The sequence below is a fragment of the Mesoplodon mirus genome (assembly GCF_964341445.2).
Source record: "Mesoplodon mirus genome assembly, chromosome: 13".
NCBI lineage: Eukaryota > Metazoa > Chordata > Mammalia > Artiodactyla > Ziphiidae > Mesoplodon > Mesoplodon mirus.
In genome coordinates this window covers 73,985,142-74,012,054 of record NC_138989.1, presented here as the reverse complement: position 1 = coordinate 74,012,054, position 26,913 = coordinate 73,985,142, and the positions used below count along the sequence as shown (strand labels likewise).

General features: G+C 44.7%; 1 protein-coding gene across 2 annotated transcripts in view; it reads right to left on the bottom strand.

The window, feature by feature from the left end:
• Nucleotides 1-18,032: 18,032 nt before the first annotated feature.
• Nucleotides 18,033-26,913, bottom strand: part of MALT1 (MALT1 paracaspase) — a 62,852-nt gene continuing 53,971 nt past the window's right edge. For both annotated transcript variants that reach the window (XM_082641451.1, XM_082641450.1), the window contains 3 exons: nucleotides 25,274-25,431; nucleotides 24,039-24,164; nucleotides 18,033-22,988 (listed from right to left, as the gene is read on the bottom strand). In XM_082641451.1, the coding sequence (XP_082497577.1) occupies nucleotides 22,548-22,988; nucleotides 24,039-24,164; nucleotides 25,274-25,431 (725 nt within the window). In that variant the 3' untranslated portion in view covers nucleotides 18,033-22,547. The remainder of the gene's footprint in view (nucleotides 22,989-24,038; nucleotides 24,165-25,273; nucleotides 25,432-26,913) is intronic.

Sequence of the window (26,913 nt, the reverse complement as noted above, 5' to 3'; positions counted from 1 at the left end):
CCAGTCAGCGCCATTCAAAAGGAGTGGCGCTACACCTTGCCCAGAAAGTAAGACAATGAGTTGGCATCCATGTGGCCCAGAACCTCCCAGATGGGCACAAGTCTTCTGTCCTGTTGTCAGATCTTGTGGTAGCTTCTAGGACTTGATCTGGCCCCGGAGCACGCAGGCACCTCTGACCCTCCCTGCACCACGCTGAACACACAGCCCTGAGCACAGCAGACTGACTGCCGCCTTTCTCTCTCAGTATTGAGGCTTTGGAGTCCCCACTGGGAGGCTCTCCACAAACCATAGTCTCCTGTGTCGCTGCTGAGGTTACGATGACCATCACTCCCCCAGCCCTGCTGGCCAATCCTCCATTCCTGCTATCCTTTCCCTTTCAAGGGGTTAGACCCAACTACAAAGTTTTGGACAGCCCCAAGTTTAGGATAAGCACACTTTCCCTCTTCCAAGCTCTTACTGTTTACAGAGCTCTTTCAATCCTTTGATTGTATCAGGGAGAACAATCTTAATGAGCGATGTATCAGATAGGAATTGGTTAAGTTGCAAAACATGGCAGACTCGACTAACGCTGGATCAGACAATCAGGGCAGTTTGAGGGTTTCTCAGCCTCAGTGCTATTGACATCTGGAGCCAGATAATTCTTTGTTGGAGGGCTGTCCTGTGTGTTGTAGGATGTTTTACGGTGTCTTTAGCTTCTAACCACTAGATCAGCGATTCTCAGCTGGGGAGGGGGCAATTTCGCCCCCAGAGGACGTTTGGCAATGTCTGGTTGTCACCACTGTGGAGGTAACTGGAGGGTGGTCTACTGGCATCCAGGGGGCTGCGGTCAGGGATGCTGCTAAATATTCCACAGTTCACAGCTCCCGACCACAAAGAATTATCTAGCCCCAAGTTTCAATAGTGCCATGACTGAGAAACCCTGGTTTAAAGAAACAGAAATGGATGTTTAAGTTGGTCCAACAGGATGGGGAGAGAAAATCCCAAGAGAAATCTCCCCTCCCCCAGTAGGATTCTTATCCTATTCTCTCTGCTGATAAAGCCAGAAATAGTTCGTGTTAGCTGATAATTCCTGGGATGAAATACCTCATGGGAGGCACTTTCTGGCAAGAGACTTGGAGGGGACCTGGAGCAGGAGAGAGGGTGCTCGTTTCATTTTAAGGATGGCTGAGGAAGCGTGGGAGAGAGTTAATAGACGCATGCACCACTGATTGGGAAAAGGGCCTGCAAAAATTCTAAAAGCCACCGAATGCCGCTGCATTTTGCAATAGGAGCACTGACAATACGTGGAAGAACAAAACGACAAATATTGAAAGGATCAGTTGCAGACACAGCCCACAGAAGACAGCAGGCAAGGCTCTTATCGTTTAGGATTATTTTTTTTTAGTACCCAGTATCTGTTGAAATACTTACATCTCAAAGTGCATTCAAACATCGCCTACTTGTACCTACACATGAAAGCAGGCCTCCATTACAAAAGATAATGAACAGATAACAAAGGGAAAATGGAAAAAGTGTGTTCATAAATGCCTTGGCTACAAATCAATCAACCCCTGGGCACTGAAGGCTGTATTTTTTTTGTTCTGTGAGTGTAGCTAGGTGATAATAAATAGACGTAGGTTGTCACCAATTAGAGTAGCTGCTGGGTCCCTCCCCACACCCTCTCCCCATGACAATGAAGTGGGTACAGGTTGAGAGGGAAGGTCAGATGCGCAGCCAAAGGAAGGAGAGGTTAATTAAACTCACGGTGTGCTCAGCTGCCTGGTGCATGTGAATATTATTCTCAAACCTTTTTTTCCCCACCTACCACTAGCTTGAGATATGAGTGAAAATACATTCCAAAAAACCAAGTACAGGCAAATAGAAAACCATTCGATATTTCTTTTTTAAAAAAAATTAGTTTCTGCTTTACAACAAAGTGAATCAGTCATACATATACATCTGTTCCTATATCCCTTCCCTCTTGCGTCTCCCTCCCTCCCACCCTCCCTATCCCACCCCTCTAGGTGGTCACAAAGCACCGAGCTGATCTCCCTGTGCTATGCGGCTGCTTCCCACTAGCTATCTGCCTTATGTTTGGTAGTGTATATATGTCCATGCCTCTCTCTCGCTTTGTCCCAGCTTACCCTTCCCCCTCCCCATATCCTCAAGTCCATTCTCAAGTAGGTCTCTGTCTTTATTCTATATTTCTTGTTCTACTTTTTCTTTCGGCTCTTTCAGATCAAGGGATAACACAACTTCCTGGCCAGGTGCTCTCAGGTTCAAATCTCTTAAAGAGCCGGCAGCAAAGCCAAGGATGAAGGGGAACAAGGGACAGGCCGGGGAAGGTTTTCCTGCTGAAGTGTTAAAACATTCTGGACGGTCTCAGGTCCTTTGGCGACATTTGTTTTTTCTTTTTGCACTAAGACCAAAACTGAGGGCATGTGGTGGAAGGAGGGGGTGTGGCTGACGAGCATGTGTGTGAACGCCCCCGTTAAAGTTTTTATGTGAAAATTTACCAATTAAAATGGAAAGATTTAGGGCAATTCTAGCTCATCAGGACTGGTGACTCTGACATTGTTCAAAGATGGGGAACTCACCCTTCCACCCACTCCTGGGTTCCCTGGGGCTGGGAACTCCCACAGTCTGTCACTGCACCCCGGCCCCAGCATGTCAGGCAAAGGCATGGTCATTAGGCCACGACCTGGAGCTAGTCTGCAGGGTCCAAATCCAGGCTCCACCATTTCCTTCCTCTGTGACCTTGAGCAAGTCAGCTAGCCCTGGGGGCTTCAGTTTCCTCCTCTGTAAAATGGGCACAACACACAGCACCTCCATCGCAAAAGCCTGAATGAGAAAAGTAGTTGTCATCGTGCCAGGCTCATAGGATCTGTACTAGCCGTTATTATTATTAGGGGTTCAAGTTCTGTTTTGCTCAGCTTTGTAGCTTATCAAAGGCCAAATATCTGAATGCATTTTATTGCTTAAAATGTTCTGGGTCACAATTACTCATCCCTTCCCATTGACATTCCATTTACATGCTGTACAGATTATTTTCAAAGCGATGTTTGAGAGGATTTTGAATAACCTTTGGTCCTGTTTCTGAATGTGGGCAGGGATCCCTTTGGGGGTGCTCTCTACAACTTCTAGATGGGCTGCAGATTCTGTCCGGCCAATGTCTGGGGAAGGCCTGGGGCAGATATGATTGAGATGGACAGGATACCTGCACCCAGCCCCTCGGGGCAGAGGGGTCTGGAAACTTTGTGGGTGCATAATAGCCTGAGAAAACTCTCAGGCCCACCTTGGAATTCCTTCTGTATTTTTCTCAGCAAAATCATTCTCCAGGTCCCTGCCTTTTCTTTGAGGTTCACTGTATTTGTGCCTCGGTTCTATATATGAAAAATCACAGTTGAACTCTAGAGTGGGAACAGTATGCATGCCCTTAACCGTACTGAAGTGTACACTTAAAATGGTTAAGATGGTAAATTTTAGGTTTAGGTATATTTGACCACAGTTACAAATAATTAAAAAAAAAAAGAACAGACTGGACTGGGAGGGATCTGAGGGCCTTCATTCATGATCTGACACCCAGTTCCGTGAGGCTCAAGTCCAGGGTGGCGGCTTCTGGGGCGTCTTCGGCAATCCTGTCGTTTTCCCTCGCTGTGTGGGTAGGACTCAGAGGGCAGCTGGGACTTTTAAGTCCTGTGGCTCCTGTGCCCTGACCCGTCCCCAGAGGGGCCCTTGTTGACTGTTCCTCAAAGCAGGTGCCTCCCTCAGAGGAGGCCCAGTGTCCGAGGCCCTACCCAGGAGCAGTGCTTCTTACCGTTTCTCTGGGCTTTTGGGCACCAGGGTCATGGGGTGAGAGGTCAGGAGAGGAGGGGGCAGTGGTTACTTACAAGGCCTCATCATGGCTTCAGGCAGCCTTTCCCGAGGCTCCCGGCCTTCTCTGTGCCCTGGGCTGGAGGGGGAGGCCCAGAGGGTGTGCAAGCTCTCAGGCTGTAAAAAAAAAGCCCAGACCCAGAGCCAAGGACAAATGAGCCTCCACTGCCCTCTGCTGGGAATCCCAGCTCATGACCACCAGGACTGGAGAAAAGGAAACACAAGGCAAGGCCTGGCCCAGAGACCCAGGCAGGCCCAGGAGGCCTCTGCGGACCTGCAGTCCTGAAATGGGGGCCTCGAATTTCCCCAGGGCCCCAGTTTCTCCCCGAGCCTGCTGTGAGGGTGCATCACCACCAGCAAGCCAGCTCCAGGTGAGCAGGACTGGGCGCTCTCCCCTCCGGGCCAGGTGAGCTTCAGCTTTCCCCTCCAGCCAGCCCCGCCCCCCGGGGGCGGGGCTCTGGCTCCTAACCCCCTGAGGGGTGGGCCTCGCCCTGCTGCTCCTCTAGGGTGTGCCCTGTCCTCGGCTAGCCTTTGTCATTGCTGTTCCCCCATTTCCTTTCCAAGACAGAGTTCTAGATGCGCTGCCCAGTCCCCCCTTGTTGCAAGAGTCTCCGAAAAGCTTGCCTGCCCTCGGCCACTCCCGCCTGACCCTGCAGCCAGACTGAATTTCCAGAATGTTGTTAAGGTGATGCTGTTATGCCCTTGTCTGACCTCCTTCAAAGCCTGCCAGTTGCCAAGAGGGTGATTACAAAACAGCATGAAATACAACGCCCATCGTGATCGGGTTCCTGGCCTTCCTTTCCGGGTTTCACACCAACATCACCTCCTCTGGAAGCTGGCATCTTCTTTTCATTCAAACAAGGGGCAGCATAGTCTCTGCTGCCAAACAGCCCGGATTCCGAGACCAGCTGCTCTATGTGCTAGCTGACCTTGGGCCGGTACCACTCTGCCTCAACTTCCTCCTCTATAAAATGGGGATGATAATAGTAATAGTACGCTTCGTAGGGTTGTTGTTCACGTGAATGATAGAATCCATGTAAAGCACATAGTAGGTACCTTGTAAGTGTTGCTTATTATTATTTTTTTAAAGATTTTTTTTTTATGTGGACCATTTTTAAAGTTTTTATTGAATTTGTTACAATATTGCTTCTGTTTTATGTTTTGGTTTTTTTTTATTATGAATTTATTTATTTTATTTATTTATTTTTGGCTGCATTGGGTCTTCGTTGCTGCTCGGGGGCTCTCTCTAGTCTCGGTGAGCAGGGGCTACTCTTCATTGCGGTGCACGGGCTTCTCATTGCGGTGGCTTCTCTTGTTGCAGAGCACAGGGCTCTAGGCGCATGGGCTTCAGTAGTTGTGGCTCGCAGGCTCAGTAGCTGTTACTTACAGGCTCTAGAGCACAGGCTCAGTAGCTGTGACACACGGGCTTAGTTGCTCTGTGGCATGTGGGATCTTCCCGGACCAGGGCTCGAACCGGTGCCCACTGCATTGGCAGGCAGATTCTTAACCACTGCACCACCAGGGAAGCCCACGGTTTGTTTGTTTGGTTTTTTTTTGGCTGTGAGGCATGTGGGATCTTAGCTCCCTGACCAGGGATTGAACCTGCACCTCCTGTATTGGAAGGCAAAGTCTTAACCACTGGACTGCCAGGGAAGTCCCAGTGTTGGTTATTATTATTTGTTGAAAATCTTGACAAAGCTGTCCCTTTGACTCCAACTCCTATTATCTCTCTGATTGCCTGAATATTCATCTGAGCAAATTATCCAGCAACCTCAGACCAGTTCCTTGATTCCCCAACTCCAGTGACCGTCACTTCCAACTTACCTAAAGCCACCCACGCTCATGACTACCCCCTGAAGTTGTCAGCACGTAGAACTATCCGGAGCTGCCTCTGAAATCTTCAACGTTAGCATTTCACTTCCTGACAGCATCCAGCTGTCCTTCCAGCTCTCTCACTCTGCTCTGCCCTTATATTTGCTTATCTCCAGGTCAATCCAGTTCTTTGGTCCCTCTTTTTTTCTCAGCCCATCAGCTCTTTCTAGCTTTTTTTTTTTTTTTTTAACATTTCTCTAATGAATTTATACATTACTGATCACTTGAACTCTTATCAAGATCTTGAATTCTCCTGTCATGAAATCATAGCATTTCAGCTCTGATATGGAAAAACCCTGCCTAAGAATTCTGTCTCTATGACCATGGCAACTCTTACACCCTTGACATTGGCACAGATTGTGAAAGGTGGTTGGATCCATATGATCATTTCCAGACCATTTTAACATTGTCTGGAGCTGAAACAAAGTACTGAGACTAGAATTGTATCCATCCTTTGCTCTTGTTTAGAAGTTTGGAACACTTCCCCATCCTCCTATCCTGCCCCCAATAGAATGCTAAAACGTGGCAACAGATTTCTTTCTTAAAAAAAAAAATATATATATATATATATATAAAAATATTTATTTATTTGGCTGCGTTGGGTCTTGGTTGTGGCATGTGGGATCTTCGTTGTGGCATGCGGGATCTTTAGTTGCGGCATGCAAAGTCTTAGTTGCAGCATGTGGGATCTAGTTCCCTGACCAGGGATTGAACCCGGGCCCCATGCATTGGGAGTGTGGAGTCTTAGCCACTGGACCACTAGGGAAGTCCTGGCAACAGATTTCTTAACAGAGATAGTGGACATCAGAGATTCCACCTACAACTTGGTATTTTGAAATTGTGCCATTTGGAAGAAGTATTTGAAGTAGAGTGTTTCTCTGGTTCAGGAACTCTGTTTTCATCAGCTTTATTTAAAAAGAAAGATTTTGAATTCTCTTGCATACTCATTCACGTATTCACTCAGTACACATCCACTAAGCGCCCTCTATGTGCCAGGCACTGTGTTAGGCATCGGGCACACACAGTCCCTGACCTCAAAGCTTAGGGTCTAGAAGAAAAAGATAAAAAGTAGGTTGACAATTCTACATTTACAAACTGAAGAAAGTGCGAGGAACATAATCAAGGGGGCGGTAGGATGGAGAATGAAGAGGACCTACTTAGGGGGCGTCTCCAGGGCTGACAACACGAAAGTATTCACTGAATTTGACCAAATAGAAACCATTGGTAACTTTGACAACGACAGTTTCAGGTATAAAGAGTTGGGATTTGAGCACTTAAGAGTTAAGGAGGGGGCTTCCCTGGTGGCGCAGTGGTTGAGAGTCCGCCTGCCGATGCAGGGGACACGGATTCGTGCCCCGGTCCGGGAAGATCCCACATGCCGCGGAGCGGCTGGGCCTGTGAGCCATGGCCACTGACTGTGCGTCCGGAGCCTGTGCTCCACAACGGGAGAGGCCACAACAGTGAGAGGCCCGCGTACCGCCAATAAATAAATAAATAAAAAAAATAAAAATTCTTTTTTAGGAACATATTTCTTTTCTCTCTCTCTTTTTTTTTTTTTTTTGGCTGCACCACACAGCTTGTGGGCTCGCAGTTCCCGATCAGGGATTGAACCCGGGCCATGGCAGTGAAAACGGTGAATCCTAACCACTAGACCACCAGGGAGCCCCCTAGAAACATGTTTCTGTTTTACATTTTGAGATTCCCTCTGCCCTCCCCTTTCATCTGAGATAGCAAATAGCTGGGAGTGGAGGGGGCACACTTCTGTCTTTGGGCCAGGAGGGGGCGCAAGAGGCTGCAATAGAAGTGTGGAGTCTAAGGGCAAACAGGGAAGTGACTGCGCTCAGGACAGGCTCTGCCCCCTCTCCCATCAGTGTCCTTCCCAAGGCGGCTGGGGCCTGACTCTGCCTGAGGCTCGGTTCAGCTATGAGCTGCCATCCTGTAGTAGTTTCCTAGGGCCGTCATAACCAATTTTCACTGGCTTGGCAACTTAAAATAACAGAAATGTATTGTCTCACAGTTCCGGAGGCCAGCAATACAAAATTAGTATTACTGGGCAGAAATTAAGGTCTTGGCAGGGCCAGTCTCCCTTGGAAGATTCTAGGGGAGACTCCTTCTTTGTCTCTTCAGCTCGTGGAGGCTCCAGGTATTCACCCTTGGCTTGTGGCTGTGTCAGTGCTGTCCCCACCTCCATCCTCACATGGTCTTCTCTGTGCCCCTGTCTTCTCTTCTGTCTCTTATAGACATTTGCCATTGGAGTAGGGACCACCCTCATCCAGGGGGCTCTCGTGTCTAGATCCTTAATTACATCCGCTAAAACCCTATTTCCAAATAAGGTCACAGTCACAGGTTCTGGGGGTTTAGGAGGTAGAGATATCTTTTTTGGGGGGGCCACTCTTCAACCCATTACACCTTTCTTTTCTCTACAGTTTAATAACACAATGGGTGACCCACATTTTATTTTGGTGAAACTGTTAGTAAGAGTTACTGAGTTTTTTACTATATGCCTGCCCACACTAAAGGGTAGGTGACGTTATTTAATGGTAACAAGTAGATAGTACTGGCAGATAGTACTGTTTACATATGAGAAAATTGAGGCTTAAGAGGGGACTTCCCTGGTGGCATAGTGGTTAAGAATCTGCCTGCCAATTCAGGGGGACGTGGGTTCGATCCTTGGTCTGGGAAGATCCCACATGCCGCAGAGCAACTAAGCCTGCGAGCCACAACTACTGAGCCCACATGCCACAACTACTGAAGCCCGTGCACCTAGAGCCTGTGCTCCACAACAAGAGAAGCCACTGCAATGAGAAGCCTGAGCACCGCAACGAAGAGTAGCCCCTGCTCACCGCAACTAGAGAAAGCCCGTGCGCAGCAATGAAGACCCAAAACATCCAAAAAAAAAAAAATTAATTAAAAAAAAAGTGTGCCCTGTTTTCAATTATTAAAAAAAAAAAAAAAAAGAGGTGAGTAGGCTGGGACTTCCCTGGTGGTCCAGTGGTTAAGACTTCTCCTTCCAGTGCAGGGGGTGTGGGTTCGATCCCTGGTCAGCGAACTAGACCCCACATGCCTTGTGGCCTAAAAACCAAAACATAAAACAGAAGCAATATTGTAACAAATTCAATAAAGACTTAAAAAATGGTCCACATCAAAAAAATCTTAAAAAAAAAAAAAAAGAGGTGCGTAAGCTGCAGAGCTGGGCTTCAGACCCGGGGGAGCTGCCCGTTTAATCCCCCGCCTCTTCACTTTATGCTTCCCCTTCTTGGTAGGATCACGTTTCTACCAGGAAGATTCCTGCAGTCAGAAGAATCTGAGTGGCTAAGGAAACCTGCAGTTTTGTACTACAGTGTAGAGAAAAGTGGGACGGTAGCTTCCCAGCTTAAACACTGTAACCCTGGAGTGTGACATGGCACCAGCACCCGGTACAGAGAGTGACAGAGAATGCAAAACGCGGGAACCAGTACTCATTTGTCCTGCGGAACTGCCTTCCCCCTACGAGGTGCCTGGTATCCTGGGTGTCAAGATGCGTCTGTGCCAGCGTGGAGATGATACTTCAGGGCAGAAGGCAGCCAACCAGATCCACGGTTGCCAGCAGAGCACACCTGCGCTCATCGGCTTGCAACAGGGTGGTGTGCAGGTGTACCCGGCGGGCCATGGGCAGCTCGTGTTCATGAACAAGTACCACAGGCAGAGGCTGTGGGTGCAGAGCTTCGGGGAGGTGCCTTTCTGGTTCTGCCACAGCAGGCGGCACCTGCGCTGTGCGCCCGGGGGCCCTTTGCTTAGGAAGCTGGCTGAGTCAGGCAGTGTTGGAGCGGCAGGGGTCCTCCCGCTTCTACTCCGGCTCCCGGCTGGTCATCCATGAGGGCAAGGCGTAGCCTGAGGTGGCCCTGGACGCAATGCTGAGGACGTGGAGGACCCATCAGGGGAGTAAGCTGAGCCTGCTGGCGGCTGTGCTTCAAGCATAGGGTCTCTCTGATGTCCTCCCTTTGGGGGCTGCGTAACCAATTCCTAAAGGGGATTCTGGAGACCCCCAGTCTTCCCACTTAAGTGCCCCGGGCATCATAGCTTCCGCAGACTCAGGCAGCAGCACTGACCTCGGGCACGTTTGCATACTCTTTGGACCAGATGTGAAGCTTGGAGGAGTAGGTCCTGCAGTGTCCTTTCTGTGCCCTCACAGCCCTGCTGTCCTCACTCAGATTGCATTGCTGGGGATAGATCTAGGGAGCGGGGCTCTGGTGACCCCAGGCCTAAGGCATCTGGTCAGAGAGCTCCCATGCAGTGTGGGCCGACCCTAATCGTGTCCCTTTAAAGAGGCATTTTGGAAGCCAGCTGCCCCTGCGGCCCTGCCGGAAACAGACCTCCCTTCCCCCGTGGCTCACCAGTGGGGACTGGTCAGCCTCCTTCCCCTTCCTCACTGCATTATTTGGTGACATTCTGTTCAGTCAATGGACAAATCAGTGCTATCTTACTACAGTTTCTGCAGCCACCGGCCCTCTCTGCTGGCCAGCCCCGACATGGGCCTTGGTCACCCACATTGGTCACATCTGCCAACAAGGGTCCAGGGCATGAAAATGAGGGAAAAGGTAGTCCTGAGAGTCGCACCAAGACATCGACACTTCATGGGTCAGACCTGAGATGTGTGAAGTCAGTGGGTGTGGCTAGAATGGCTCCCAGACCAGCAAGGCGAGTTTCAAGCTGACTGGGTGTACCTACTGCTAAAGAAGATCCTCTGTCAGAAGGGGGCGTTGGTAGCAGACGCAGGTACTGCTGGGACAGGGACTCTCACTGTTGTGGCCTCTCCTATTGCGGAGCACAGGCTCCGGACGCGCAGGCTCAGCGGCCATGGCTCACGGGCCCAGCCGCTCCGCGGCATGTGGGATCCTCCCGGACCGGGGCACAAACCCGTGTCCCCTGCATCGGCAGGCCGACTCTCAACCACTGTGCCACCAGGGAAGCCCTGGGACAGGGACTCTTGAAGCATCCAGGCTCATTGGAAAGGTTGGCTAATGAGCTGGGTGTTTGGGTCAGCTCAGCCTGGCGTCCTTAACCTCTGGATTCCTTACAGTGCCTCCCCTGGTTCCTATCATGCTTACAAAATGCTTTGCCCTTTCTACACAGGTGTGCTTCCAGGGAGGGCGCGTATGGGCGTGCTGACACTGGCGTGTCGCCCACCTGGCCTCCCCAACAAGCACACTTTGCCCTGCTGGTGGGAATGCCACTGCATGCTCCGAAACCATATAGTTCCTGGGATCACAACAAGGTCAGGTGACTCCAAAGTATAAAATCTGGTATTAAGAAACTTAATACCTAGTTAGCAATAACTGATTCCAGTGGGAAGGTTATCAGATGGTGTCTTGCCTTGTTAATAACACCTACCAGGAAACCACATCTTGAATGACAAAGTTGATTTCAGGGCCAAGTTTTGTGCTGTTTGCCAAAACTGCCAGTCAATACCTGCTCCTCTGGCCTTTACCTGTCATCAGCAGCTCAAACTGACTGCCCGCTGAACTCCTCCCCTTAACGGGGAGGCTGGAAGCCCTTGCAGCTCAGTGGGATTTTTTTCTTCCTTCTTTCTTAGCTCTGTAGTCTGCCTCAGGTCACCTAGCTAATGCGGGGGGGGGGGCTCACCTAGCTGTGTGTGAGGGGAGGATCCCCCAGCAGTGAGGGATCTAGTGAGCAGAGACTAGATCCATTGTTTTTGGCTGAGAAACTTTTTATGCAAACCAAAGCTTACCTGGAAAGGCAGCATGTAAAACAGATAAAAGCAGAGCTGCTCCAGATGAAACAGAGGTGGGGAGCCCCAATGCCACCCTTCCAGAGAGAAGCTACTCTGAATAGTTTGAAAGGCAATGGACTCAGATGTGACATCCACTATTAAGGCAGGTCGTTGGGAAGAGAGACAAAGCCACTTACCCAAGCTGAGCACAGGACAGAGGATCCCGAGGTCAGAGAGTGATGCTGGAACCCAAGTGTGGCAGCAAAGGGGATAGGTGTTCGTAGAAGATGTATATTATAAAAATGATTGGTCTTTGGGGAAGACACTAAATCTTCATAATAGAAAAATGACCACTCTACACAAAGTTGAATGTGGTCAAACTAAAACTAATGCGGCTTCCCTGGTGGCACAGTGGTTGAGAGTCCGCCTGCTGATGCAGGGGACACGGGTTTGTGCCCCGGTCCGGGAGGATCCCACATGCCGCGGAGCGGCTGGGCCCGTGAGCCATGGCCGCTGAGCCTGCGCATCCGGAGCCTGCGTGTCCGGAGCCTGTGCTCTGCAATGGGAGAGACCACAGCAGTGAGAGGCCCGCGTACTGCAAAAACAAACAAACAAACAAACAAAAAAACTAAAGATAATGAAAATACTTTAAACACATATTCTTTTTAACACCTTTCCCTGTCAGACTTTGTTGAGCATAATACAGCAACATTTCTGAATTTAGGTCAACTCCTTAGGAAAGTTTTGGAATGTGACCTGTGACTTTCACACAGAGATGGTAAATTACCTTCTCTTTTAAGAATAATGTGTCAATATTTAGAAATTACTTTTCATGTTCTTAGAAGAGTGAAATATTAAGCCACTCTGTTAACACACGTGTCATCAAAAATCATACTTGACTCTTTCTCTGCTGTGTTAGAAAAACACCAAGATCAAGTTATAAGATTCAAGATGCCATTCCTTCTGTTTTCCAAGTAGGATGGTTTCTTGCAAGCTTCATTCAAACAAGGATTTGTATCTTTTAGACATACTATTTAATACTCCATCAAATATGACCATTTAATGTCCTTTAACGTTAGCCCACTTTTGCATTGATTCCGCATTTATTATTCAACAAGGATTGTGTATTTCTTCATTATTGGGTAATAAGCAGCGGCCTAGTGGAGAAAACAATGGGCTCTGTTCTGGGTCTGAGTCATCCTGCCCTTGCCACTTGCCACTTGGGCTCTCCAGGCGAATTGAGAGATCTTGGGTCAACCTGACAATTTGTTTCCTCATCTATAAACTGCAAAGATGTTGAGAGTTAAATGAGACGCTGTGTGTAAAACATTTGTACCCAGCACACAGAAAGTGGCACGTCCCACCCCAGACTTATTTGCTTTCCTTTGCATAAATATTTATGCTCCCATGTCTTCATTCAATAATACTGGTGAACCACTTATTCTACTAAAATAGTAGATGCAAATTGCCTTTTAAAAAGTCAGTTTTGGGGTGGGATAGTGAATAGGAAGGGAAATAGTTTGCTCAGAAAGGTGTGAATTTTGAAACTGAGGGTTAGATCCATTACACTTGTAACCGGCCTTCACTAATCAAGCTTGCTTTAGTGCTTGCTACGAAAACTTGTATGTCCTCCAAACAGCACGTAGCATAAACAATAAGATGTTTTCCAGGAACTTGGAGTCAGCTGGGTCTAGTTGGAGCTGAGCTGGTTGAGACTGGTTAGGACCACCCACCCTCCAACTGGGCATGCGCGAGTGTCCACTCACTGACCTTTTGACGTCAGAGGGCCGAAAACTCCGCCCTCAGATCGTGCGAAGAGCCTCCATTCCTGAACGTGGGGAGAACGGCTGCCTCACCTTTTTCTTTTTTCCAGCCACCTTTCCCCACCCTCCCCGTGCCTGAGACCGCCCTGCTTCGATCTCATAAATACCCTGAGCCCCTGGCCTCCGGCGTGGAAGCTCTGAGGTTTGTTCCGCGGTCTCCTCGCTAGGCTGCCTCACGGAGAAACCGTCTTTTCCACAGACTTTGGGGTCTGGGCATTTTGGCTGCTTGGGCTTTGGGCAAGGGAATTGGGTTCAGTAGCAAAAGCGGAGCAGTGACAAGGGACAGACTCCCCGTTGTACTGAGTTTTATCCTCCCGACAGACTTTACTTTCACCCCACAAACAAGCGTAGCCTCCGGAAGAAAGCCAGCCTCTGTGCCTGTCCTGTGGCTAGAACCGCACTGTACGCCTCTCTGTTCCTCACTCTAAGCCTCGCTCTCAGCCACACCCCGCAGTCAGGTGACAGAGCTTAGCTGTTGGGAGTTGATAGCGGGCTGCGGGGGAGGAGGGCCCGTGGGGAAGCCTGGGGAAAAGTGGGCTGCTGTAGTGGATTGAAAGGCGTCCCGCAAGTTCATATGCGCCTGGAACCTCAGAACGTGAGAGAAGTTAGGTTCCTTGCAGATGTCATTAGTTGAGGTCCAAAGACAAAGATTCTTTTCTGGGGACACCCTGATTCCAGACTCTGGCCTCCAGAACTAAGGGAATGTGTGTTCTGTTAAGTTAACCGGTTTGTAGTAATTTCCGAAGTCCTAGGAAAAAGCCCTAGTTGCCAACGGTGTGTACAGGGAATTACCAGAAAAAATTCTTGTCCACTTCTGCCTCAATCTTCTTCCAAAGCATCTCGGGACTGGGGGGAGGGGGGTGCCTTGGGCATGAGATGCGGATGGTGATTAGAGTTGTACGGAGGAAAGCAAATAGATAAACAGGTGTTTGGCTTTATTTTCATTTAAGCAGGGCAGTAATCTTTAAAGTCAGGCTTTGAGTTTTCTAAGGTCCTTTCTTCTTAGGGTCTTACCTGCACAATCAGAAGTCGGCAGTGTGTGAGGGTGTGGACGAGGGCACCTGGCCCTCAGATGCCGGGACAAAAGGGCCGACGGAGTCGGGGCTCATGGGGGCACGTAATCCCAGCTCGAGTTCTCCTAACCTCGGGGTTGGGTTAGAACAAACCGAGGGAAAGAAACCATGAGGCCGGGAGCTGTTTCCCTGCTTCCCTTCTGGGACACGGGGCCTAGCCAGTCCCCACCCACCTACCAGAGGCTGCTTAGTGAGAGAGAACTGTGCTCCACTCATCCCCCAAACCGCTACATGACTGGGAGCTTCTGAGGCAGACGTGATCAGTGCCAGAGAACAAGCATGAAGGGAATGCGTTTGCTCACGCGTACAAGAAGTCCTATGTGTGAATCTTCACCACAAGTACAAGTACCAGCTCAGCATGTTGTTACCTTCTTAGTTCCAAATCGGTGAGTCCTAGACATTTTCTTTCTTGTTTTTAAAGTCTTCCCCCAATACCTTCAGCTTTCCAGAAGCTTCTTTGTGAACCATTCTTTTTCTGTCTACAAGGGGAAAGTTGATTTCTGACGGCTCCATCAAAAGAGGCTCCTGAATTTCTAATCTGCACCTGCCCCTCCCCATGCCCCCCTTGCCTCTGACTGCCTTCATCTTTTTTTTTTTTTTTTTTTTTTTCCGTACGCGGGCCTCTCACTGTTGTGGCCTCTCCCGTTGCGGAGCACAGGCTCCGGATGCGCAGGCTCAGCGGCCATGGCTCACGGGCCCAGCCGCTCCGCGGCATATGGGATCCTCCCAGACCGGGGCACGAACCCGTATCCCCTGCATCGGCAGGCGGACTCTCAACCACTGCGCCACCAGGGAGGCCCCATGCCTTCATCTTTAAAGTACAGGTGTTTAAACTTAACCCTTTGGTTGCATGTTGTAAATTCACAACCCTGTCCCCCCACCTTCAGTGCCTGGTGTCCATGGTACAACCACGCTGATGTCTTCTTTGGGGTTTGTATTGGGAACCTCATTTGCTCATAGATAAAACGAGACACTTCTTCTCAAAAGAGGACAGGTGGCTTCCATTTCAATCTAAAGATTGAGGCCGACAGCACCAAGTCATTAGCGGTGAAGAGTTAGTTTAGTGGCAAGGACACATTAAGCAAAGCACAGGACCTCGGGCAGGGTAGCGGGTAGATCAGTGTCTCGATAGAGTTAGACGAGAACCAGACTCTGAGGGGCTGGACAAACCCTCCCTGCCTCTGTCGGCAAAGGGACACGGGACCAAGAACAGACTGGTTGGATGTCCACTCCTTTGACCTATTTTTGAGCACCTACTGTGTGCCTTGCACCACGATGAGTAAGACTAACCCTGTCCTCCCCTCATGGATCTCACTGTCCAGGGAACTTTGCGTCTCCTGTTGAAGAAGCTGTCTGTGAATCTAATCGGGTAACTGTTACAGCCGCCTGGGTAACTGTGCCCTCCTGGAACTGTACTCTCTCGAGCCGCTTAAGACTGGTTAGGGCCACTGACCCTCCAGTTGCGCGTGTGTGAATGTCCTCTTGGTGACCTTTTGACATCAGAGAGCCGAGAACTCTACGCTCTGATCGTGCTGGTGCTACCATTTTCTCAACACTCTTCCTGTGAAGAAGCCTAGTTGCACCTGCACAGAATGACGACTACCTCACCTTTTTCTTGACTCAGATCACCTTTCCCCACTCTCCCTCAGTTTTATCCCAAAAAGCCCCTTGCCTTCCAGGAGGCAGATTAGAGATTAGTTCTCCCGTCTCCTTGCTTGGCTGCCTTGTGAAGAAACCCTTTCTCTGCTGCAGACCTTGGTGTTTCAGGGTTGACTTGCTGTGCTTTGAGCAACGAACCCTGGTTTGGTAATAGTTTCTTGCAATATATGCAAACTCATCCAAAAGTATTTTTGAATATGTGATTAGTTTTAAAAATTACTTGCAAATGTTCACTTAGCCATGATGGAATGATAAGGCCTGGAGGTACTGTCCCATCTTAAACAACCAGAATACCAGACAAAATACAAGTAACAGTAGTTTTTAGATACTGGACAAGGAGCACAGGATGGTGATCCCTGAGGGAAGGGAGACAAACAAGATAAGCCCTCGGTTCCTGGCGGTCAGGCCACAGCAGAGGGAGGTTCTGGAATCCTAAGTGTCATCTTGACAGTGTGTTACCAAGAATTTTCTTTTTAGGCAATACACACCTAAGTATTTACGTAGGGGCTAAAGGGTTACTTTCGAACAGCTCAGGAAAAAATGTCATACATATATGTATATAGATATACATACAAACATATACATTTGAGAAAAAAATGATACAATATGGGAAAATGTTAGTATTTAGAGAATCAGGGTGATGGAAATATGGGAATTCTTTATTAGTTTTGCAACTTTTCTCTTGAGTTTGGAAACATCTCAATTTTAAAATTTAAAACACCTATGTATGAATTACTCATGACATCAAAAACCACATGAGAGGGCTTCCCTGGTGGCGCAGTGGTTGAGAGTCCGCCTGCCGATGCAGGGGACGCGGGTTCATGCCCCGGTCCAGGAAGATCCCACATGCCGCGGAGCGGCTGGGCCCGTGAGCCATGGCCACTGAGCCTGTGCGTCCGGAGCCTGTGCTCCGCAACGGGAGAGGCCACAACAGTGAGAGGCCCGCATACCGCAAAAAAAAAAAAAAAAAAAAAAAAACCACATGAGAGAACTTCCCTGGTGGCACAGTGGTTAAGAATCTGCCTGCCAATGCAGGGGACACAGGTTCGAGCCCTGGTCCGGGAAGATTCCACATGCTGCACAGCAACTAAGCCCGTGTGCCACAACTACTGAAGCCCGAGCACTTAGAGCCTGTGCTCTGCAACAAGAGAAGCCACCGCAATGAGAAGCCTGTGCGCGCACCCCAACAAAGAGTAGCCCCTGCTCGCTGCAACTAGAGAAAGCCCGTGTGCAGTAACGAAGACCCAATGCAGTGAAAACTAAATAAACTTACCAAAAAAACCCCTAGATGAGACCCTTTGCATTTTTAAACTTGATTACATTTATGAAAAATTGTGTTCAAAAACATTTATTGATGCTCAATATATTATTATATTAAACAATATATTTTATTTTTTTTTGTGGTACGCAGGCCTCTCACCACTGTGGCCTCTCCCGTTGCGGAGCACAGGCTCCAGATGCGCAGGCTCAGCGGCCATGGCTCACGGGCCCAGCCGCTCAGCGGCATGTGGGATCTTCCTGGACCAGGGCATGAACCCGCGTCCCCTGCATCGGCAGGCGGACTCTCAACCACTGCACCACCAGGGAAGCCCCCTAGACAATATATTTTAAAACTATAGTTGTTCTCTGTATAAAAACTGGAAAATACAGGTAAGCAAAGACAATCCCACCAATTAGAAGCACTGCTAATCAAATTGTTTTTGTGTGTAAAGCACTTTATGTAACATTAACGGCTGGGGACGTTCAATTTCCATACTTTTTGAAAAGTGAATTTGGAGTGAACAAAATTCAGTTGCAACTTACTTTAGAAGCCAACATGCATTGCCAATACTATGAAAAGTGCATTGTAGGAAGTACCTTAATAACAAATACTACGCCCTGTGTAGGGACTGGTATGATTTTGAGAATGCCAGATTTGGAGAATGATGATCCTTTTCAAAAAGCTGGCACTTTACAGGAATTTCTTGAGTATTGCCAACCCTGTAAAGTATTATAAGCCCTATGATATTATATCATCATCCCTGTTTTACAGATAAAGAAATAGAAAAAGCATACACAAGATCAATAACACACTTTAAGTCACACCACTTGGAGCGGACTCAGACTTTAGTAAAGCCAAACTTTGTGTCTGCTGAAATATTTTTAATGCTGTCAAACAGAAAAAAAATTACATTTATACAAACATTATTTCTGGGTATATTTTTCTTTACTAACAGCTTATCAATATGAGAAATATGTCATATAATTCAAGGGCAAGTATTGAAAACTTACTGTGGTTGGGCCTGGGTAAAATTCACAATGTTAAGCTAGAAAAACAGGTTGAAATACATGAAAGTAATGTGTAAATCCTGAGTTTTTAGCAACAATTGGTAGTTGAAAGCAACAGCATACAAATACCAGGGGAACGTTTAAACAACAGGAAACAACTTAAAATTTATTGGGCCTTAAAAAAAAAAAATCAGATCTCATCCTGACACTGAACTTGTGCAGATCTATGTGTCAATATATCAGTTATCTGAGCTATGGATACATAATTGAATTTCTTGAGTTTGACGAGTTGAAAAAAATTGTGATTACTGAGACCACTTCATTGTTGCTTCATGTGCAAGTTAGATTTGGAGATCAAGGAAAAACAAAAGGTCTAAATGCCCCTTTTCAGTATTCTTTAAAGACTTTCCTAAGGCTATACCTCTATTTACCTGTTCACCTCTGGATGAACAACACTTTAATGTTTTACATTCAAATGATCCCATGTATTGAGGTTTGATTTTTCTTTTATTAGAAAACATGTAACTTATAATTTTTATAATTTTTAAAGTTACTTTCCAGAAAATACCTTCTTCAGAATCAAGTACTAGCTTTGGATTTAGTGAGACTTTACTCTCCTAATCTCTTCCTTACATTGTTATTGGTATGGATAGGCTACCTTTCCTAAATTCCACTGATGTATATTAAAAAAATCCTACGCTAAGATTACAAAGCAATTGGTGTGAGAGATTCAAGTAAAATAAAAGCATGGCTGATGGAAAAAATGAAAAAATTGCACCATTCTTATTTTTTTTAATGTTTTAAAATTATAAATACATGCTTGGTTTAAAAATTCAAATATACAGAAAAATATAAAGTGAAAGGCAAAAAGTCCCTTTACCCTACCTAACTTCTAGCCCTGTTCTCTACAGCTGTGCAGTTGAATATGGAAGCCCCTAACTATATGTAGCTATTTAAATTAAAACCAAAATTTAAAAAAAGTTCCTCACACCAGCTATATTGCAACTCCTCAGTGACCACATGGGACTAGAAGGTATCATATTGGAGAGTGAAGATATACAAGATTTCCATCATTACAGAAAGTCCATTGGTTACTGCTCCACAGAAACCATAATTAAGGACTAGCATATAAAAGGCTCATTATTTATTATGAGTTATGGTTTCTTTATATATTCCAGATACAAACCCCTTATCAGATGTGATTTTCAAAAATTTTCTCTCATTCTGTGGGTTGTCTTTTTCCTTTCTTGATGGTGTCCTTTAAAGCACAAAAGTTCATTTTGATTAAGTCCAATTTATTTTTTTCCCCTTGTTTGTACTTCTGGTGCTGTATCTAAGAAGCTGTTGGTTAGCCCAAGGTCACAAAGATTTACTTCTATGTTTTCCTGTAAGAGTTTTATAGTTTTAGCTCTTATTTAGGTGTATGATCCATTTTGAGTTAAAATTTGTGTATGGAATAAGGAAGGGATAGCCTTCCTTATACCATAAGTGGCTATCCAGGGATAGCCACTGGATAGCATGTGGCTATCCAGTTGTCCTTGGATCATTTGTTGAAAAGACTACTCTTCCTCACTGAATGGTATTGGCACCCATACCAAATATCAATTGATCATAAAATGTATGGGTTTATTTCTGGACTGTTATATTTTATATTCCTTTGCAATATCTATCCTGTTTTGATTACTATAGCTTTGTAATAAGTTTTAAAATTGGTTAAGTGTGAATCTTCCCACTTTGTTCTCTTTCAAGATTATTTTGGGTATTGTGGGTTTCTTGCATTTCCATGTGAATTTTATCAGCTTATCAATTTCTGTAAAAAAGCCAGCTGGAATTTTAATGGGAATTGCATTGAATCTGTAGACCAATTTGGGGAGCATTGCCATCTAAACAGTGTTAAGTCTTCCAATCCACCAACAAAGATGTCTTTCCATTTATTTACATCTTCTTTAATTTCTTTCAACAATGTTCTGTAGTTTTGTTTTATTCATCTAATGCTATTATGAACAGGAGTAAAAAAAAATCTCAATTTTAGAATGTCCCTTGCTAGTATAGAAATAAAACTGATTTTTGTATGGTGGTCTTTGTATCTATCCTGCAACCTGTTGAACTCCTTCGTTTTGAAATGAATTCCTTACAATTTTCTATAGACAACAAGATCATGTCATCTCTGAATACATATAGTCTTACTTCTTTTCCAATATGGTTGCCCTTTCTTTTTCTTACCTAATTGCCCTGGCTACTGCCACAAGTACAGTGTTGAATAGAAGTGGTGAGAATGAAAATCCTTATTTCTGATCTGAGGGGGAAAGCAGTCAGTATTCAGTCTGTCGCCATTAAGTATGATGTTTAAGTAGGTGTGGTTTTTTGGTAGATGCCCTTTATCATCCTGAGGACGTTCCCCTTTTCTAGTTTCTTGAGTATTTTTATCATGAAAGGGTGCTGAATTTTATCAAATGCTTTTTCTGTATACATTAAGACAATGTGGTAATTTTGATCTTTAGGGACATGATCCTCATTCATAATTCTGTGTTTGTAAATTTGCCAATTTACTTATTTAAAATTTATTTATAACCCTAAAGTTAATACTTGCAGCACTTTTATGACCATTCATGGACATGTGCAGACTGGTGAAAAAAACTGAGTTCCTTGAGGTGCAAGTTCTCAGCTGAGGTCAAACAAGGCAATGCTTTGCCTTTTTGTTTCAGCTCTCCTGCAGAGATGACCAGAGGATGGAGAAGGCATGGGGAAAGGCAGTATAGTGCAAGAAGCTCTGGCTCTGGGGCCAGTTGGATGGGTCTGAACCCCAAGTCTGGTCCATTAGTTGGGTGGCCTCAGGCAAGTCACTTAATACTTCTGAACCTCATTTTGTCTCTTATAAAATAAATAGACTCTACCAGGATAAATTGTTTTTAGGATTTAAGGTTACAGTCTATTTGAGATACGTATATGTGTAAAACACACACATTTCCCCTAGGAGCAATGGCTCTGTATTCGCTAATTCAGTATCCATAGTGACATTATAGAATATAACTATTTTGAATAACAAGATAATTTACAGATTATGTTTAATTTTGGATGTTAAACCCACCTTGCATTCCTGGGATAAATTTCACTTGGTCATGGTGTATGACCCTTTTTATATTTTGCTAGTATTTTGTTGATGATTTTTTGTGTCTATAGTCATAATAGATATTGCTCTGTAGTTTTCTTGCAATGTCTCTGGTTTTGTATTAGGGTAATACTGGACTCAAAAGATTGAGTTGGGAAGTGTTCTCCTATTTTTGGAAAAAGTTTGCAAAGGATTGGTGCTACTTCTTTAAAAAATGTCTGGTAGAATACAGCAGTGAAGACATCTGGGCCTGGGATTTTCTTTGTGGGATGTTTTAAAATTACTAATTCAACCTTTTTATTGCCAGCTGCTTTTTAAACTTGCTTTTAGGTAGAACCAAAGGTGACTGTCTCCTAAGGCCAGTAAAATGAGAAAATACACCTTATTAAGGAAGACATGTCCAATATTTGTAAGATTCAGGTAAACAGCTACCAAGGTCATCCAGTAGCAAAATTATCCTGCTGTCTAGGGCTTTAACATAGACAAACATCTTGTCACTTCTCACGTGCTTTCATGACCTTAAGAAATTTCAGCCTGTTATACATAAGATTTATATACAAACCTCTTAACTGGCATTTGCAGTAAAGTCCTATAATCACAAACTAAAGTTCATACATTTCTAGATTATATATAGATATCCATATTTATATATCTTTAAATCTATCTACCAAAATACTACCTGTCTCAGAACCTGTCAGGAAGGCAGTGTGTAGTGGAATAAACACTGGAATAGAAGCCTGGAGGTCTCAGCTCTAACTTAAACAAGATGCCTCAATCTGTTTCTCCCACTGTTAAAATTAGGTTAAGCCTGATGATCACCAGGGTACATTTTCTGGCTCTAAAAATACAATGACTTATTCCACAGTAATGCCATTTCCACTGTTCTTACTTCAGAGTGGTCAAAATGAAAACATTTTTGTTATATACACATAAACATATACACATCCGTACTTCATACTTACAGAACAAATCAACCAATTCACAGAATCTTAAAAGAGGAAGTCCGTAGTTAAATAATATAATTCCAGCATCTCAAAGTCCTGAGTTTACCATGAAACAGCTGTTACTAATTTTTTCTTTCCACATGTATATATATTTGCTTTTCCCCAATACCTCACTTTATGTTAAGTACTGTTGGATGAGACATCTATTAATTATGATAACTTTCAAAAACAAAAAGGTCACTTTTCAGAAATTCTGAGCCCATCAGAGAAACCGAATGGTATTTCATCAGTTGTCTCTACTGGCACATTGCTTCTGCCAAACTGACATGAATAATGGTGGGTATGATGACTTGAAATAAATGCATCTGCAGTCCGGCTGCAATGACAACTATCTGACGGCATCACATTACTTGAGTTACTAAGATGTGAATGGTAAACACCACAGAATGAGTCTTGAGATGAACGATAATGGCCAGCTCCCACGGACACGGCTGTTGAGCTCTGGTAAGGGCTGTTACACATAATGCAAGTTTGGAAGCAAGTCTTCCTTCCGGAGCCTCGGTGAATGTCTAGTTTAGCAATGAGAGGTTTTCCGACATTCACTTCCTGCTTTTCCTCTACAGTATCTTCCAATCCTGAGTACTGATACGATAAACACACTGTGAAGACTAGATGTTCCTGAAAAGGAAAAGAAAAGGTTTGTTATCTTCATCAACCCTGAAAGTATATCAATCTTAGACTCGCATTCACACACACACATACAGACAAAACCAAACAACAACAAAAACCCAGTCTCACTCCTGTTTCCCAGGTTCCAGACCCTCAAGGTATCCTTTACACCTTCCCTATACTAAGAAAGGCCAGCTAGAATTAGCTTCCTTTTCCCTCATTCAATACTTTGAATTAGTATAGTCAAAATCATAGAGATCTGGTGTTGTATTCCTGATGAACAGGGAAAAGGTATTTTCCAAGCAGTGGGGCTTGGGAAACTATCTTTCCCTATTACTGGAGATGGGGAATTATCTTTTAATGAAACAGTAACTGGCTTTGCATCTAGGTCAAAATTTTGTTTAGCTGTTTTAAAAATACTACAGAATAATCACAATCATAGGTGGAGAAGTATAATTGAATCAGATAATGGACAGAAGTTCAAAGATACAAGGAGAGTGTAAGTAGATTAGCCATGAACGGGGCGACAGCAGGTTTATGACTGTCCTCCCATGACTGTCAATAGTGCTCACTTCATTCCCCAAGTTTTGGCTATAAATAAAAACTCAGGTTGGCAAGAATTTGGTTCTATTAGAAAGCTCAACCCTATAGACCATGTACCATGTAGTTTCTGATTTAAGGTCAATGAGAGATGAAAAGAGATCAAAATAAATTCCAATTCTAATTTGTTACGTTTTGTAGAAAGTCAGAAATAGGAAATGCTTAACTGAAAATGCTAAGATATTTATATTTAGTAGACTATGCTTTTTGTCTCTAACTTTTTAACACCGTGGAGGGTAATTACTTGCATTCTCACAAATCCTCAGGCCATTATCAGGGACAGAATACAACATGCAGAAGGTCACTGAGACTTGCTGCACAGCCACCCGTTCACTCTACTTCAACTTAATACGCAAAGTGGCAGCACATCTATGGACCAATTCAAGGTTCACAGGCAAAAATGCATTTTCACTTTCATAAAGTTTTCCCTTAGTAGTTATAGACAGGAAAAGTAATAACCTTTAATTTTTGCAGTGAGCTGAGTCTAGTATAGAGGCAATGCTTGGGGAGATCCTTTGATACTAAATAGCTCCCAGTTTCTTCGGGCGTCCCTTTATTTGCATCTTTTGGATCAATATCTAGGTCCTGTGAAAATCAGCAAATGTTATTAATGAAATCAATGGAAGTCACAACATCATCTGACCATAAAACATCTTAACAGGTACTGCTCTCTGATGAACTGTGGTCAGAGTAGGTAATCCCTTACCTAGGGCTAGAGATACAATGAAAATAACATTCTAGAGTAAATTCTAAATTCCTCACCGATACACTTAAGAAGTTAGCTCTGAAAGGTCAGTTACTTTCAAACTATTCCTACAAACACTTCTAAGTGTCCTCAAGTTTCCTTTTAAGTTCGAGCCCCATTAGTGTTTGATTCCTGGATTCTCTCCTTCCTTATTCATCACTTTTGGGAAGGTGCAGGGGGATTTATGTGATTTGTATGTTTAAGAGGAATAAGTAGACATGCCAAAGGCAGCTTTCCCCTTTTTTCTTTTAGAGGCAACGGCTGTTGAGAGCAGGGGATCTACTCTGTGACTCTATAGAGAGCAGCCCTCAGGCTCCGCCTGCCGCAGTGCCCGGGGGCCAACCCTGGTCCAGAGCTGCCGGGACTGGTGCACAGACCTGTCTAATTCTGGGGGTCACATTGAGCAAATGTCCTCCATGAAGGCTTTATCAGAAGCAAAGGAGATGTTTTGGATTGTTTGCCTTACTCCGTGCTTACGTCTCAATTTACTACAACTATGTAGGAAAGAGGGATATTGTTTAGTGGCTTCCTTAGGCCAATACGAAATAAATGTTTTGGAAAGAACTAGGTTTCTATTCTTCCAATATACTACTATAGCTTGGCAAATATGACTTACACTGTTGTAGTAACTTTTTTGGAAACGTTTTTGGAAACGTTTTAAAAGGAAGTTATTCTGGACATATGTATAGCACATTTTATTCCTTCATATTTGATATCCTATTTAGGGTAAGGGAAATTAAAGCCTTCTTTTCTGGGTGAACTTCAGACATTCCTAAACTTAACATATTTAAGGTATTTTGGCAATTTTTAAATATTACGACTATCATGATGCGAATATTTTTTAAGTGTAATATATATATATTGCCTTTACATTTATCAACTTTTAAGTTTTCAAAAACTTAGTTGTAAGGATATATCATTATATTTTAAATAGAAGAAAAAGACTTACAAGTGGAAAATCGGTAACATAGGCATCGCACATTAGTATATCAGGTGGTTTGTGGACTATACTTGTATAGATTATCATGACGTTGGAAAACTCAGCTGCAAATCCTAATTGAATCTGAACACCACATTGAAATTTGAGACACATACTTTCTGGAAGTTCTGAAAAAACAATTTATAAATATTTAAAGAATGCTTCCTAAGTTTTCTGATGTTAAGTGGCAAACAAATATTCTTTATGAGGCAAAATACAATTAGAGCTATTTTTGCTGCTTAAAAATGTTATACAACTAACATTGTTTAAAGACACACACACACACTTAAAAAAAAGAGTGCAACATTCTACTGGTCAAGCAAGTATCTTTTGTTTTCTATTTTCTTACAGCTCTTGTCCCTCTGCATACATAATTTTTATAGTGGTAATCAAAAGTATACATACAGGGCTTCCCTGGTGGCGCAGTGGTTGAGAGTCCGCCTGCCGATGCAGGGGACGCGGGTTCGTGCCCCGGTCCGGGAGGATCCCACATGCCGCGGAGCGGCTGGGCCCGTGAGCCATGGCCGCTGAGCCTGTGCGTCCGGAGCCTGTGCTCCACAGGGGGAGAGGCCACAACAGTGAGAGGCCCGCATAACGCAAAAAAAAAAAAAAAAAAGTATACATACAATTGTAGATATATTTTCACTGTTTCCTTACTCTTCATGAAAATACTTTTAAATAAACTACTCAGTGACATTATGCTTCATCTTTAACAATTCTGCTTTTTTTTTTTTAATGAATTATTTATTTTTGGCTGCATTGGGTCTTTGTTGCTGAGCATGGGCTTTCTCTAGTTGCGGCGAGTGGGGTTACTCTTCGTTGTGGTGCGCGGGCTTCTCGTTGCAGTGGCTTCTCTTTGTTGCGGAGCACGGGCTCTAGGCGCGCGGGCTTCAGTAGCTGTGGCACGCGGGCTCAGTAGTTGTGGCGCACGAGCTTAGTTGCTCCGCGGCATGTGGGATCTTCCCAGACCAGGGCTCGAACTCGTGTCCCCTGCATTGGCAGGAGGATTCTTAACCACTGCGCCACCAGGGAAGTCCCTATTTGACCTTTTAATTTCATTTTATGGAAGGTTTTGTTTACGGTTGCTCTTAACTGTGATTTTTGTTGTTGTTTTAGAGCTTTTTTAAAGAAAAAGAATTTTAACTACTTATCCAATTATCTGGAATGCCAAGATAATATATTTATGGCATTTTGCATTTTAATGTGCTTCAATGTGTTAAGTTACCAAAAATATATCTTAGAGAACAGACTGTTACGAAAAAAAAAGACATTATATAGTAGTTCAACAAATACAAATACAGTTAATTTTCAGTTATCACTTAATAATGTATCCACAGCATAGATATTTGGGATTCATAGAAGATTCAACCAACCATTATTTCAGCCAATAATTTAAACTTACTTTTTCACTAAATCACATAGAATTACCAGAGGTGATTAAGTTGCAGATGATTTCTGCCTCACCTTCTTTCTCTTGCTCACCCACCCACGGATTCAAATGTCCAGGAGACAATGCTCAGTTATGCTCAGTAATATTTATAAGCATTCAGTATTTGCTGACCATCACGTTTGTGTCTTTACATGTGATTTCATTCAATATCAACAACTCT